Source organism: Triticum dicoccoides, chromosome 4A (assembly GCF_002162155.2).
Source record: "Triticum dicoccoides isolate Atlit2015 ecotype Zavitan chromosome 4A, WEW_v2.0, whole genome shotgun sequence".
Taxonomy (NCBI): domain Eukaryota; kingdom Viridiplantae; phylum Streptophyta; class Magnoliopsida; order Poales; family Poaceae; genus Triticum; species Triticum dicoccoides.
In genome coordinates, this window is record NC_041386.1 from 98,318,793 (window position 1) to 98,334,175 (window position 15,383).

General features: G+C 44.7%; 2 protein-coding genes across 2 annotated transcripts; one reads left to right on the top strand and one right to left on the bottom strand.

The window, feature by feature from the left end:
* Positions 1 to 4,021: 4,021 nt before the first annotated feature.
* Positions 4,022 to 11,060, top strand: LOC119285206 (sulfoquinovosyl transferase SQD2-like). Its single transcript, XM_037564438.1, has 11 exons — positions 4,022 to 4,603; positions 4,826 to 4,892; positions 5,002 to 5,072; positions 5,391 to 5,508; positions 5,585 to 5,658; positions 5,749 to 5,804; positions 5,920 to 6,003; positions 6,082 to 6,169; positions 6,258 to 6,335; positions 9,594 to 9,650; positions 10,390 to 11,060. Exons 1-11 carry the CDS (start codon positions 4,488 to 4,490, stop codon positions 10,826 to 10,828), a joined length of 1,248 nt encoding a protein of 415 aa, XP_037420335.1. The 5' UTR covers positions 4,022 to 4,487; the 3' UTR covers positions 10,829 to 11,060.
* A 410-nt stretch (positions 11,061 to 11,470) lies between these two features.
* LOC119285207 (josephin-like protein) lies at positions 11,471 to 13,530 on the bottom strand. Its single transcript, XM_037564439.1, has 2 exons — positions 13,210 to 13,530; positions 11,471 to 12,301 (listed from the first exon to the last, which is right to left on the bottom strand). Exons 1-2 carry the CDS (start codon positions 13,351 to 13,353, stop codon positions 11,846 to 11,848), a joined length of 600 nt encoding a protein of 199 aa, XP_037420336.1. The 5' UTR covers positions 13,354 to 13,530; the 3' UTR covers positions 11,471 to 11,845.
* Positions 13,531 to 15,383: the final 1,853 nt, after the last annotated feature.

The window sequence follows — 15,383 nt, forward strand, 5'->3', positions numbered from 1 at the left end:
AGAGAGACACAAGTTGATCCACGTGATCATATTCTTAGCCGTGTGCGGTGCCCCCTTCCACCAAAGTCCTCGATAATATTGTAGCGGTGCTTAGGCGAAGCCCTGCGACGGTAGTACATCAAGATCGTCACCACGCCGTCGTGCTGACGGAACTCTTCCCCGACACTTTGCTGGATCGGAGTCCGGGGATCGTCATCGAGCTGAACGTGTGCTAAAACTCGGAGGTGCCGTAGTTTCGGTGCTTGATCGGTCGGGCCGTGAAGACGTACGACTACATCAACCAAACGCTTCCGTTGTCGATCTACAAGGTACGTAGATCACACTCTCCCCTCGTTGCTATGCATCACCATGATCTTGCGTGTGCGTAGGAAAATTTTGAAATTACTACGTTCCCCAACATCTTCATCATCCCGGTGCTCTCCATGACGAGGAGGGAGTAGTTCACCCTCGGGGATGAGGGTATGTACCAGTAGCTATGTGTTTGATCTCTCTCTCTCTCTCTCTCGTGTTCTTAATTCGGCATGATCTTGATGTATCGCGAGCTTTGCTATTATAGTTGGATCTTATGATGTTTCCCCCCTCTACTCTTTTGTGATGGATTGAGTTTTCCCTTTGAAGTTATCTTATCAGATTGGGTCTTTAAGGATTTGAGAACACTTGATGTATGTCTTGCATGTGCTTACCTATGGTGACAATGGGATATCACGTGATCTACTTGATGTATATTTTGGTGATCAACTTGCGAGTTTCATGACCTCATGAACTTATGCATAGGGGTTGGCACACGTTTTCGTCTTGACTCTTCGGTAGAAACTTTGGGGCACTCTTTGAAGTTCTTTGTGTTGGTTGAATAGATGAATATGAGATTGTGTGATGCATATCGTATAATCATACCCACGGATACTTGAGGTGACATTGGAATATCTAGGTGACATCAGGGTTTTGGTTGATTTGTGTCTTAAGGTGTTATTCCAGTACGAACTCTAGGATAGATTGAACGGAAAGAATAGCTTCGTGTTATTTTACTATGGACTCTTGAATAAATCGATCAGAAAGAATTACTTTGAGGTGGTTTCGTACCCTACCATAATCTCTTCGTTTGTTCTCCGCTATTAGTGACTTTGGAGTGACTCTTTGTTGCATGTTGAGGGATTGTTATATGATCCAATTATGTTATTATTGTTGAGAGAACTTGCACTAGTGAAAGTATGAACCCTAGGCCTTGTTTCAATGCATTGCAATACCGTTTACGCTCACTTTTATCATTAGTTACCTTACTGTTTTTATATTTTCAGATTACAAAAACTTTTATCTACTATCCATATTGCAGTTGTATCACCATCTTCGCCAAACTAGTGCACCTATACAATTTGCCATTGTATTGGGTGTGTTGGGGACACAAGAGACTCTTTGTTATTTGGTTGCATGGTTGCTTGAGAGAGACCATCTTCATCCTACACCTCCCATGGATTGATAAATTTTAGGTCATCCACTTGAGGGAAATTTGCTACTGTCCTACAAATCTCTGCACTTGGAGGCCCAACAACGTCTACAAGAAAAAAGGTTGTGTAGTAGACATCAGCCGTCCCGTCGGGAGGAGTTCACCGGCATCGCAAAGAAAGAGGAGTGCATCGGTGTCTACGGACTGAGAATGAACTACAAAAGAAAAATCGCAGGTGGAGCTTGCGAAGCCATCAGCAATGGCCAAAATTGGGGTTAGTAAGAGAGAGAAGGTCACGGAAGGAAGCTAATCGTTATCTAGCCAAACAAGGAAATACACAAGCCAATTTTACCCTTTTCCAAACCCAAACGTGTTATTGTGTAAATCGGTAATCCAAAAATCAATTAGCAAAACTGATTTTGCTAAAATCCTGCCACAAACTCGTTTTCCATATACCGCCTGCTATCCAAAAAACCACTTAGGATTCCTCGACCGTTGCAGCTCCTACGATGTCCTCTTGTCCTCTTTATGTCCGAGTGGTGATCCATCATCCGAGTGACATGTAATAGTCCGAGTGTCGTTGAGCTGTCCGAGTGAACTTCCTAATGTGCGCATCCAGATGTTACCATGGTCTAGGGACCTATCTATGCTGATGATGGACCCTATGTGGGTCCTAAATGAAGAAGGGTCCTTGACCCTACCTGAAATAGATGACCACATCTTTATCTTTACCTACTAATAAAGCGGTTATCGCTTCTGGCCGTCCGTCATTAAAATTACCCTTCAAGTTGGTTAAAATTACCCACCAATGCCACCCGCAAGTGGAAAAAAGATTCCTTTTTGGGACAAGAAACGACACCTCCTTCGTTGTTTTATACGGGCGCGACGAGTAGAGGTCACAAAACGAGGAGCAGTGGAGTGGTTGGCCGATTGCTCTTTTAGCGGTGAGACTAGGGTTCGATCCACAATTTTTATCTTTCTTTTCTCACACATGTCCTACACATGTATGCGTTCATGGGCCGGCCCATGTGTGGGGCTTCACTCCCCTGAGTTTTTTCATTTTACTTTTTTGTCTTTTCTTTTCTCATTCTATTTTCTTTCTTTCATCTTTAAATTAATTTTGGATTTTAATATTGTAAGGGTTGCGAGTTTAAAAAAAATAAGAAATAAGTCTGATAAAAAACATAAAATATATGTGAATTCAAACATGTTTAGAAAATCATTAAAAGTTTGCAGATTTAAAAAATATTGGTGGTTTTGCAAAACTGTTCGCAAAATTATAAAAAAAATCACAATTTGTAAAAAATGGTCGGGAAATAAAATCATGTTCATGATTTTGAAAAAATGAACGTGTATTCAAAACATATTTGGGAATCTGAAAAAAAATGTCCATGAAATTTTAGAAAATGTTCACAATAATAATAATAAATAGTTTTTTTAATTTTGTTCCCCAATTTAAAAGAAAGTTCACCGATTCAAAAAATGTTTGTTGAGTCAAAAAATGTTAATGAATACGAAACCGGTTCATACATTCAAAAAAACGTAAACAAAACTAATGTTCATGATTTTTTTGAGAAAAACAAAAATTAAAAAAAAGTTTGTCGTTTCGAAAAACTGTTCACTGATTCAAAAGTATTTTATGTCTAGGATCTGGTTAGTCTTTCGAAAGTCCTTATATGTCTTGGCGTTGGGAGTAGCTCGTGGTCAATGAGATTTGTTTTAAAAGTTTTAAACGTTCCCTTGCGCAACATAGTGACAAGTGTGGCATGCACTGGCAAACTCATAGCCTTAGGATTTACAACGTCGAGTGCATTGTGATCACGTGAACATCGCGACCATCATCGGCTAAGGTGAGAAAAAAAATGGCAACATGGTGAACCACTATGTGAAAATAGAGTACGCTCATATATCAGGATATCGAGTCATACTTATTTGGCTAGCCATAATTTTTTGTTTTTCATTGGAACGCGCGGGCATATTTGCTAGTCATCTATCTATATACGATAGTGGGCGGCGGGGTAGATTCAAGAGGACGGACAAGATAGCCCGACGATGAATTTATCACCCCCGTTGCACTCCATTGAAGAAGCTGACTTGCAAGGCAAGTAGTAGGAATTTGAGCACCTTTTTTTTAGACATACTAGGAGTTTAAGCACCTACAGGGCCATCTCAGACTAGTAGAGTTCTACGCTTGCATGCGACACGACGAGAATAGAAAAACACAAGTGCGCAAAAAGAAAAAGAAAAACACAAATGCGCGACGCATATGTGGTGCAGGCATCGGGGACCGTTGGCAGCGGGGGGCAGAGCAAGGCTGGACAACCGTGTTCGCACCTGGCCGCTGTCGTCGCCCGTCAGCACTCGAGAACCTCAATCATTCCCCATTCCATCTCCCCTCCCGTGCTGGCTGCCAGCCCTGGCAGGCAGCCGGCTCTGATTTGTTTCACGTTTCTTCAGATTTTTAGCCGGTTTGACCACAACGCAACGGCACGAAGCAAAACCCGGCGGTCTCTGTCGCGCGGCAGGGAAAGGCATATGCCTCAGAGGCTCAGACGGCCTCGGCAATTATTCTCTCCCCGATTACGATTAGCAAAGCCACACACCTCAAGCCAAGCCAGGCCAAGCCACCAGGTCGTCAGTCCACCACGCCTCGCCGCGGGGGAGAAGGGACCCGATTCGATTCCACTCCATTCCATCCCCCCCGTCTCCGCCCGTCCGTTGTACGACCTCCCCCGCCCCGATTCCTCCCGTTTTCTCCGCGGCCGCTGCCCGGTCCACCACGTCGTCGTCGTCGTCGCCTCGCGCCTCGGTGCCGGTCGCGCCGGCGGCACGCGTGCTGCTGCTTCCACGCGTCGCCGCCTCGCAGCGTGGGCGCCAAGGCGAGGCGGGGGGCGGGGGCCGGGCGTGGAGGAAGGATAGGGGGCACGGCACGGCTGGGAGGAGTAGTGCACGCCACGGCGGCCCGGCGGTGGGGTATAACTCGCGCGGTGGCGGCGCGCTGAGCTGGGGGGTCGGCTGCGCTGGTGCGGGTCAGCGGAGCAGCAGGATGGGGCAGGCTCCGGAGATGGCGGCGCCGCTGCTCCTGCGGGTGGAGGACGCGGACGCCGAGTGGAGCTCCAGGCCGCATCGCATTGCTCTCTTCGTCGAGCCTTCGCCCTTCGCGTCAGTCTCCCTCCTCCTCCTCCTCCTCCCAACCCAAGTGTTGACGCACAAGGCGCTGCCGGATTACAGTAGTATGCTAGATTGGATCAGATCAGATCGAGACGCTCTGCGCGCCGCAGTGCACAATTGGGTCGCTGGATGCATGATTTGTTAAATTTGACGCGTCTTTGATCTACCGAGAACTCCCGAGTCAATGCATTTTTCCTTGTTGCTGTGTCGCAGCTACATCTCCGGCTACAAGAACCGGTTCCAGAACTTCATCAAGCATCTGCGAGAGATGGGCGATGAGGTATCCAATCCTTGTTACCAACCTTGTCGCTGCTTGACCTTGAGTTGACTTGTACTGTTTTCAAGATCGTTGTCCTACCTCGGAATTGACGCCTGCTTATTCGGTTCAGGTCTTGGTCGTGACCACGCACAAAGGAGCTCCCGAGGAGTTCCATGGAGCAAAGGTCATTGGCTCGTGGAGGTAATCCTCCAACACAAACTATCGTCACCCTCTACCTCAGCGATCAATCCACTCCAGAAATACCAAACGATTCCAAAAACTACTTTGCTGAAAGCACAAAACGCAGGAAATATGGTGAAACATTTGCAGAGGAGTCTCCTGTAATCAACTGCCATGCTGACTACAACATTTGCTAGATATATTGTGAAATGGTTGTTATATTTATTTTCAAGTATTTTTCCTAGCCAACTTTCTAAATTTGGAATGTCGTCAGGATTCAGTTTGTGGAAAACTTCTTTATTTTGCATGTACTTCGGTTCCTAAACTCCTCCTTTTCAGCTTTCCATGTCCATTGTACCAAAATGTTCCACTTTCGTTGGCACTGAGCCCCAGAATATTTTCTGCCGTGTCAAAGTTCAAGCCAGACATAATCCATGCTACTTCACCTGGAGTTATGGTAACTGTCGAAAACTCAATATGCATTCATTGCCATTTGCCCTGTGGTTTCTCATTACCACATATCGTGATTTCAGGTTTTTGGCGCCCTTGCTATCGCAAAGATGATTTCAGTTCCATTGGTCATGTCTTATCACACACATCTTCCAGCGTGAGTTTCTTTTCCACTGCTAGGTGTCAGCTGGTTCAGTGTTGTTAAGAGATTAGCACTTTTGAATTGATTTCTTGTAACGCCTTCCAGGTACTTACCAGGTTACAATTTAAATTGGTTACTTGGGCCCACATGGAGTCTTATAAGTAAGCCCATTGTCATCACTTCTATTATGTTCTGTACAAAAGTGCGAAGCTGAGAATAAAATAAAACTGATCTTTCTCACTTAGTTTGTGCTGACATTCTTATTTTGTTTCAAAGGATGTCTCCACAGGTCTGCAGATCTTACTCTAGTTCCTTCAGTAGCTATTGCCGAGGACTTTGAAACTGCTAAAGTAGTACCAGGTTAAACAATCAAAACAAATCACTATTTATACATTTCAACCCTTCGTCTATCCTAACCATACCCACTTGCCTCTGCAGCAAACAGAGTACGGCTTTGGAACAAGGGTGTTGATTCTGAAAGCTTCCATCCTAAATTTCGGAGGCATGAAATGCGGATCAAGTTGAGGTATCTCCTGTTGCTTCAAATTCAACAAGGAAAGAGTTGAAGAAGACAACACACATGCTTATTGATTTTTCTTTTCGTCTCCTGTCAGCGGTGGTGAACCAGAAAAACCATTGATAATTCACGTGGGCCGTTTTGGGCGTGAAAAGAATTTGGATTTTCTGAAGAGGTTAGCTTTTCCCATACACAGAATATACCATCATTATTAGAAATAGAGACAATTTGAACCAAGTCCTCAGCTACCAGCTTGACCAGGATAATCCGGTCCCCACGTCTCCTGACGTCTACCACTCCATACTTGAGGCTCTTGTTGATCAAGATGCCTACGCCATTTCTATTTGCAGTCGTCCCCGTGTACCACAGCTTGAAGCCGGTATCCTCCACCTCCTTCGCCTTCTGTCCTCTCCATTTGGTTTCTTGGACGCAAAGGATATCAACACCTCTCATCACTGCTGCATCAACTAGCTCCCGAAGCTTCCCTGTCAGAGACCCTACGTTCCAGCTACCTAAGCGAATCCTCCTAGGCTCGGCTAGCTTCCTTACCCTTCACACTCGTCGAGTCAAATGCGAAGACCCTTGCTCATTTTCCACTACATCCGGGCGCATATGCCCCGCAAGTAGGCCACAATGAGAACACCAAGAGGGAGTTCTGGGAAGGCTTGGAAGACATGGTTAGGAGTGTACCGATTGGTGAGAAGCTCTTCATAGGAGGAGACCTCAATGGCCACGTGGGTACATCTAACACAGGTTTTGAAGGGGCGCATGGGGGCTTTGGCTATGGCATCAGGAATCAAGAAGGAGAAGATGTCTTAAGCTTTGCTCTAGCCTACAACATGATTGTAGCTAACACCCTCTTTAGAAAGAGAGAATCACATCTGGTGACTTTTAGTAGTGGCCAACACTCTAGCCAGATTGATTTCATCCTCTCGAGAAGAGAAGATAGGCATGCGTGCCTAGACTGTAAGGTGATACCTGGGGAGAGTGTTGTACCCCAGCATAAGCTGGTGGTTGCTGACTTCCGCTTTCGGATTCGTGTCCAGCGGGATAAGCGTGCCAAGGTCGCTAGAACGAAGTGGTGGAAGCTCAAGGGGGAGGTAGCTCAGGTGTTCAAGGAGAGGGTATTTAAGGAGGGCCCTTGGGAGGAAGGAGGGGATGCGGACAATGTGTGGATGAAGATGGCGACTTGCATTCGTAAGGTGGCCTCGAAGGAGTTTGGAGTGTCCAGGGGAAGGAGAAGCGAAGATAAGGATACCTGGTGGTGGAATGATGATGTCCAGAAGGCGCTTAAAGAGAAGAAAGATTGCTTCAGACGCCTATACCTGGATAGGAGTGCAGACAACATAGAGAAGTACAAGATGGCGAAGAAGGCCGCAAAGCGAGCTGTTGGTGAAGCAAGGGGTCGGGCATATGAGGACCTCTACCAACGGTTAGGCACGAAGGAAGGTGAAAGGGACATCTATAAGATGGCTAAGATCCGGGAGAGGAAGACGAGGGATATTGGCCAAGTCAAATGCATCAAGGACGGAGCAGGCCAACTCTTGGTGAAGGACGAAGAGATTAAGCATAGATGGCGGGAGTACTTCGACAAGCTGTTCAATGGGGAGAATGAGAGTTCTACCATTGAACTGAATGACTCCTTTGATGAGACCAGCATGCGTTTTGTGCGGCGCATCCAGGAGTCTGAGGTGAAGGAGGCTTAAAAAGGATGAAAGGAGGCAAGGCGATGGGCCCTGATTGTATCCTCATTGAGGTGTGGAAAGGTCTCGGGGACATAGCGATAGTATGGCTAACCAAGCTTTTCAACCTCATTTTTCAGGCAAACAAGATGCCAGAAGAATGGAGACGGAGTATATTAGTACCAATCTTCAAGAACAAGGGGGATGTTCAGAGTTGTACTAATTACCGTGGAATTAAGCTGATGAGCCATACAATGAAGCTATGGGAGAGAGTCATTGAGCACCGCTTAATAAGAATGACAAGCGTGACCAAAAATCAGTTTGGTTTCATGCCTGGGAGGTCGACCATGGAAGCCATTTTCTTGGTACGACAACTTATGGAGAGATATAGGGAGCATAAGAAGGACTTGCATATGGTGTTCATTGACTTGGAGAAGGCCTATGATAAGATACCGCGGAATGTCATGTGGTGGGCCTTGGAGAAACACAAAGTCCCAGCAAAGTACATTACCCTCATCAAGGACATGTACAATAATGTTGTGACAAGTGTTCGAACAAGTGATGTCGACACCGATGACTTCCCGATTAAGATAGGACTGCATCAGGGGTCAGCTTTGAGCCCTTATCTTTTTGCATTGGTGATGGATGAGGTCACAAGGGGTATACAAGGAGATATCCCATGGTGTATGCTCTTTGCGGATGATGTGGTGCTAGTTGACGATAGTCGGACGGGGGTAAATAGGAAGTTAGAGTTATGGAGACAAACCTTGGAATCGAAAGGGTTTAGGCTTAATAGAACTAAAACCGAGTACATGATGTGCGGTTTCAGTACTACTAGCTGTGAGGAGGAGGAGGTTAGCCTTGATGGCCAGGTGGTACCTCGGAAGGACACCTTTCGGTATTTGGGGTCAATGTTGCAGGAGGATGGGGGTATTGATGAAGATGTGAACCATCGAATCAAAGCCGGATGGACGAAGTGGCGCCAAGCTTCTGGCATTCTCTGTGACAAGAGAGTGCCACAAAAGCTAAAAGGCAGGTTCTACAGGACGGCGGTTCGACCCGCAATGTTGTATGGCGCGGAGTGTTGGCCGACTAAAAGGCGACATGTTCAACAGTTAGGTGTGGCGGAGATGCGTATGTTGAGATGGATGTGTGGCCACACGAGGAAGGATCGAGTCCGGAATGATGATATACGAGATAGAGTTGGGGTAGCACCAATTGAGGAGAAGCTTGTCCAACATCGTTTGAGATGGTTTGGGCATATTCAGCGCAGGCCTCCAGAAGCTCCAGTGCATAGCGGACGGCTAAAGCGTGCGGAGAATGTCAAGAGAGGGCGGGGTCGACCGATTTTGACATGGGAGGAGTCCGTTAAGAGAGACCTGAAGGATTGGAGTATCGACAAAGAGCTAGCTATGGACAGGGGTGCGTGGAAGCTTGCTATCCATGTGCCAGAGCCATGAGTTGGTTGCGAGATCTTATGGGTTTCACCTCTAGCCTACCCCAACTTGCTTGGGACTAAAGGCTTTGTTGTTGTTGTTGTTGTTGTTGTATGATCAACTTTATCAGCTGTCCCTATGTAGCATTTTAGCTTCAAGCGTGCTCAGGATATTACTTCTGCTATCTTGATCTTTTTGTAACAAAGTGAACACTACATGTTAGCAAACCTTTCCTATCTGTAGAGTATGTGTTTGCTACACGAGTGTCATTTTTCTGTATTGTTAGTGCTTTACTTATTTGAATTGTTAATACAGAGTTATGGAAAAGCTCCCCGGAGTAAGAATTGCTTTTGTTGGAGATGGACCATACAGGTGAGTCATTTGTCCAACTGTTAACTATTTGCTGTTTTTAGTAAGACACAAACCTGATGACATATGTGCTTACGTTCATCAGCAACTACCCGGTATTGAAAGAACATAATCTGGAGAACTTTATTCTTATCTTTTCACCCTTCCAACGTACTCCCCCCATCCCAAAATAACTGTCGCTGATTTAGTACAAAGTTGTACTTCCTCCGTCCCAAAATAAGTGTCGGTGATTTAGTACAACTTTTGGGGCGGAGGGAGTATATGCTAATTCACAAACCATATATTTGTTAAAAATATTGGCTGTGTTAGCTTACTTGCTGATGAACGTATGCCATATACGTGCCAAGTCTCAAGTGGCCAAGCATATCTTCACTGCTGACTGACTTGTGAGAAGATGGCCTTCTCACAAGTTGCGGATTAGTATTCCTTTTCTGTTTCTTTGAGTTAATTGTATACATGGTTTCGCCTGAGGGTTTGTTTCTTCAGTATTAGAAACTCAGGGTAGTACTGAACAAGATACTTCTGGACTAAGCAAGTAAGATAATGCAGCCAGTAACTAAATGTACCACATGTCCTCAAACAATAACAATGCTTAAATACCAAATGAGAACATGGTATGCTTTATTTGCAATGAGCACTGAGCAAGTGATAACCAACTTGTTGTGCTCGGCCATCTGTTTGACCCCGTTTGGTTTCCTCTTCAATTCTGGGGACGTTTACACCATCTGTTTTGTCTTGGCAGGGCTGAGCTGGAAAAAATGTTCACAGGCATGCCTGCAGTTTTCACCGGAATGCTCCAAGGGGAGGAGCTCTCGCAAGCGTACGCCAGTGGGGACGTATTTGCAATGCCTTCAGAGTCTGAGACCCTTGGACAAGTAGTGCTGGAGTCCATGGCTTCTGGAGTCCCGGTTGTCGCTGCTCGCGCCGGAGGCATACCTGATATAATACCCAAGGACAAGGAGGGCAAGACCAGCTTCCTCTTCACACCCGGGGATCTGGACGAGTGCGTGAGGAAGATCGAGCAGCTCCTCTCGTCGAAGGACCTCAGGGAGTCGGTCGGAAGGGCTGCCAGGGAGGAGATGGAGAACTGCGACTGGAGAACGGCCTCAAAGACGATACGCAACGAGCACTACAGCACCGCGACGTTGTACTGGCAGAAGAAGACGGGCAGAACGGGGTAGGCGGCGTTTATCCAGCCAGGCATTCCGTTTGCTGCCCTGTCTACTGTTATACATAACCGAAGGATTTGTACATTGTACTCAGCAGCAGCTTGCGAGCTTGTGTGGCTTGCTGCACTCATATGTCCACAGTTACGGATGATTGACCGGCCGCTTGTATGCAGTTCCTGTACATTACAAAGTTCTTTGAAATTTGGCCATTTCAGTCCTACTGCTAGTCTGTTTCTACTAATTACTACCTCTGTTTCTAAATTTAAGACGTTTTTGCAGTTCAATAAGGTTGATGCAAGGGCCCTCTAAACTCCCAATGCATCAATCTGTTTCTACTTATTAGTACCTCTGTTCTTAAATATAAGACGTTTTTGCAGTTCAATAAGGTTGATGCAAGGGCCCTCTAAACTCCCAATGCATCAATCTGTTTCTACTAATTAGTACCTCTGTTCTTAAATATAAGACGCTTTTGCAGTTCAACAAGGTTGTTGCAAGGGCCCTCTAAACTCCCAATGCATTAACCCATTCGATTTCAAGTTATAGATTTCAAAACTACCGGCCTTGCTTCCCAGTTCCAACTAGAAGAGGTGCTAATAGGCTTAAACAGCAGCTCTACCACTGTCGATCATTTTAACAGTACACGACCAACAGGAGAAACACACAAGAAACTAAAAAAAAAACTCACACCAAATGGTTCAAGATGTAATGTACACGTCAAAGCAATGCTCACAAAATAGTTTTCCACAGAGCATATACACTTCAGTTACAAAAAAAAGGCATATACACTGCCGCAACAGATTCTCCTTTCCTAAGCTCTGCATACACAATCTCAGAAAACTGAAAACTTCTATCATTCCATGTATCCGAACTCCTACAGGCACACCATGATTCTCACAAAGATCAGAGAGTTTCAGAGAAGCTGCTATTGCAGACGCAGGTGATCTCATTGCCAATTCGGAAATATGGGCAACGGATAAATCACAGAGGAGAAGCCAATTGTTGTAGCCTTTGAGATCTTAAGCAGTGCAATCATTCGTCTTGGAGCACGATCATCAGTTCTCCGCCTTGACTGAGAACGCTGTCCAGGAACGCAATTAGTTTTTCTTTGCACTGAAACTGCTTGGCCGACGGAAGATCGCTGTCCAAATTAAACCAGATGCCATCAATGCTTCGAATTGCCACCCAATGCCTCCCGGTCCACAGACCCCTCAACCTCCTCACGGGTACATTGATCATCAGACCTACCAGCGCTTCGGCATCCAGATCAATCGAAGATGCTCCCTTCCGATGATCATGCCAAACTACCTTCTTCTTTCTAGATTCTACTGCCGCGATAAGAACATTTACATCATAGTTCCCTGTTAATGCATTGTGGTGGGGCTTCCAAATCAGCGATAGAGGAGTCCATTTCTCCTTGTTTGGATCAGTAAGAACAAGATTTTCAGCAATCCCATCCAGCTCAGCTCGGGTGAACGATTCTTTTTCCTGAACCACACAAAACATAATCATGGTAAGCCCGGATTAAATGAGGTGGCGTCAGAGCAAAGAGACCGACTATGAAGTGCATGGTAAGATCATGCCACCTGTATATATGTTGATGAGTGAAAGTGCCAACCAGTTACCTCTCCGAGGATTAAATTATTGTGATATTTTTTCCTACTGATTAGATGATAAGAAATGAAAGCCAATCAGATAGCAGCTTAAGCGTGCGATCTTGGCCTCTTGCACTCACACGGCTGCAAGCGTGCACTGCCTGGTTCCCCAAATTCATGTCAACGTCAATTTGAAACGTCATTATGAAACTTGACAAAGACCAAAAGATTTGTTTCTATCCCTATCAGCTACCAATTCATGATTCACGCGCACAACTGGCAAAGCCTTCATTGTATTCGGTGGACAGAGGGCTGCAAAACGGGTGAACCACACCCACCCATAAACTTGTCGACATAACTAATGACGAACAGTGCCCACTCAATGGGCCAATAGTCGATACAGTGACCTCAATTGCTGTCTCTTTCTACCGAGAAGGAAGATCTGTACATACTCTCAATATGCCCTGATATTTCACCACAGCCTAAGTTGTGACAAGTTGGAAACAATCACACAGTAAAAAAAAATGCCCACCAAGGGCACAACGCTCCGCCACTACAACAATCTGTAGTTTCATGCCGAGTAATTTGACTACTTAGTTCGCAGATGCGGGTGCTGACTGACTGCCGATGTCCTTTGATGGGAATAATCAGGCGAACAAGAAAGCACGAGAGATAGAATCTAATTGATTGGACTCAATTACTAAACTTAGGATTACGCAAAGTTCTCAAGTGCAGCTACTCGAGAACCAAGACAAGAACACAGTAGCGCAACTAAGCAAGAGAGGAGAGGAGAAGGGTCACCTGCATAAGGTTGTTGAGGGCGTGGAGGAGGCAGAACTGCATCCTTTGCCTCTCGTGGTACACTTTGCTGCCGCCGCTGCTGCTTCCCGCCGGGGCCGGCCCTTCCTCGTCTGGCCTTACTTCTGATCTGGCTCCCGACTCCATGCTGCCGCGATTGATACCGGGGCAGCGGGGGATTGGGTTTTATCGCCACGGATTACGGACCGGACGGCGGCGGATTCCGTCCCTTCTCTCACGGCCGCACCAAACAGACGCACGGCTTCTGCGCCGCCGCCACGAGGGGAAGCCTGCCTATCGTCGTGGACGCAACAGTAAACAACCGAACGCAAAGGGGATTTGCATTCAAGGAAAAAAAAGAGGTAAATATACTAGGAGTCATAGAACTTGCACGTGACGGTCAGTTTGGTGCACAAAGTTGTAAAATACGTGTTTCTGGTCATCAAACTTGCACAAACGTTTATATACGGTCACATTTCATGTACGCAGATGTATCTATGGCCTATGTGGCATGCCAGCATGGCCAGGGCCCATTGTAAGCCCACCACGCATGGTAGATCTGTAGGCTTTTTCTTTATTTACGTATTATGCACCTATTTTTTAACTTATTAAGCCCCTAAAATAAAATAATTTTTATTTACGTGTAAAGCCCCTAAAATAAAATGGAAAAATAAGGGATGATTCGGTTAGAAACTAGGGACATGCCCCTTACTAGGCTTGGGTTAACAACCACCAAACCATGACCATTCATGTCTACATAGCACGAATAGTTTTTATATCATATAACACGGCCGAAAAATCAATTTTGCAAGAAATGTAACCCCAAAAAAGGGAGCACCATGGCTCGACTATGTGACCTCGTGGTCAACGTTAACTAAGATTACCACCGGGCTTCGACAATACAACATATCAAATGGGATAAATATTTTTCATGTTGTTATTCCTTCTTGTTCTATGTAAGAAAAAAAATTATATTATTGTGTTTGTGATATTTAATAAATGTTTATGTGTTACAAAAAAAGGCGTGTGACATTTAAAAAAAATAAACATTGTAAACCACATTTGTGTAATTAAAAATGATACGTTGCATTTTAAAATGTTCATGCATTCCAAAAAAACTGGTCATGACATTTTTTAAATGCCTATACAATGTATAAAACAGTTTGTGTAGCTTTAAAATGTTTCGTACCATCCGAAAATGTTAAAAACATAGTTGAAATAAGTTTCAAGACTTTTCAAAACTTGTATTTGAAAAAAATGCCAATCATACACTTAAAAAGTATTAAGCATATATTTTTTAAATACTCCAAACATAGATGTATACTGGAGTATTTAAAATATATGTGTATCAAAACATAGATGTATACTGGAGTATTTAAAACATCAAAAGATATATGTATCACATGGAGTATATGTTTCAATACACATAAGTTTCAAAACTTGTATTTGAAAAAATGTTAATATGGACGTGTTGTGTTGATTAACATTTTTCCAAATACAAGTTTTTGAAACTTTTTAAAATGCCGCGTACCTTTTTTGTAACACATAAATATTTTTTGAATGTCACAAACACAAGAATATAAATTGTTTTCTTATATCTGGACGTGTTGTGTTGTCAGTGGTAATGTTAGTTAACCTTGAGCACAAGGTCACATGGTTGAGCCACGGTGCTCATTTTTTCCATGTTACATTTCTTGTAAAAATTATTTTCAGTCAATGTTTATATGATACAGAAATTAGTCATGCTACATAGACATGAATGATCAGTAGTCTGGTGGTTGTCCACGTGTGACTACTAGGGCACGTTGCAGCTTCAAGACCCCACATTGCTTGTTTTTTCATTTTATTTTTAGGGGCTTAATACGAAAATAAAAAAAGCCAAAGGCTTCTCTGCAGATCTACATGCTACAGCGGATGACAATGGGCCCTGGACACACTGGAATGCCACATAGCCCATGGATACGTCCGTGTACATGAAATGTGATCGTATATGAACGTTTGTACAAGTTTGATGACCGGAAACATGTATTTTACAAGTTTATGCACCAAACTGATCATCGCGTGCAAGTTCTATGACTTCGGGTGTATTTACCTCGAAAACAAAAGAACACAAAGGGGATTCGCACCATCTCTAGCACATCTTGTAAATCGCATCTTTCTGCAAAATAACCGCCGTT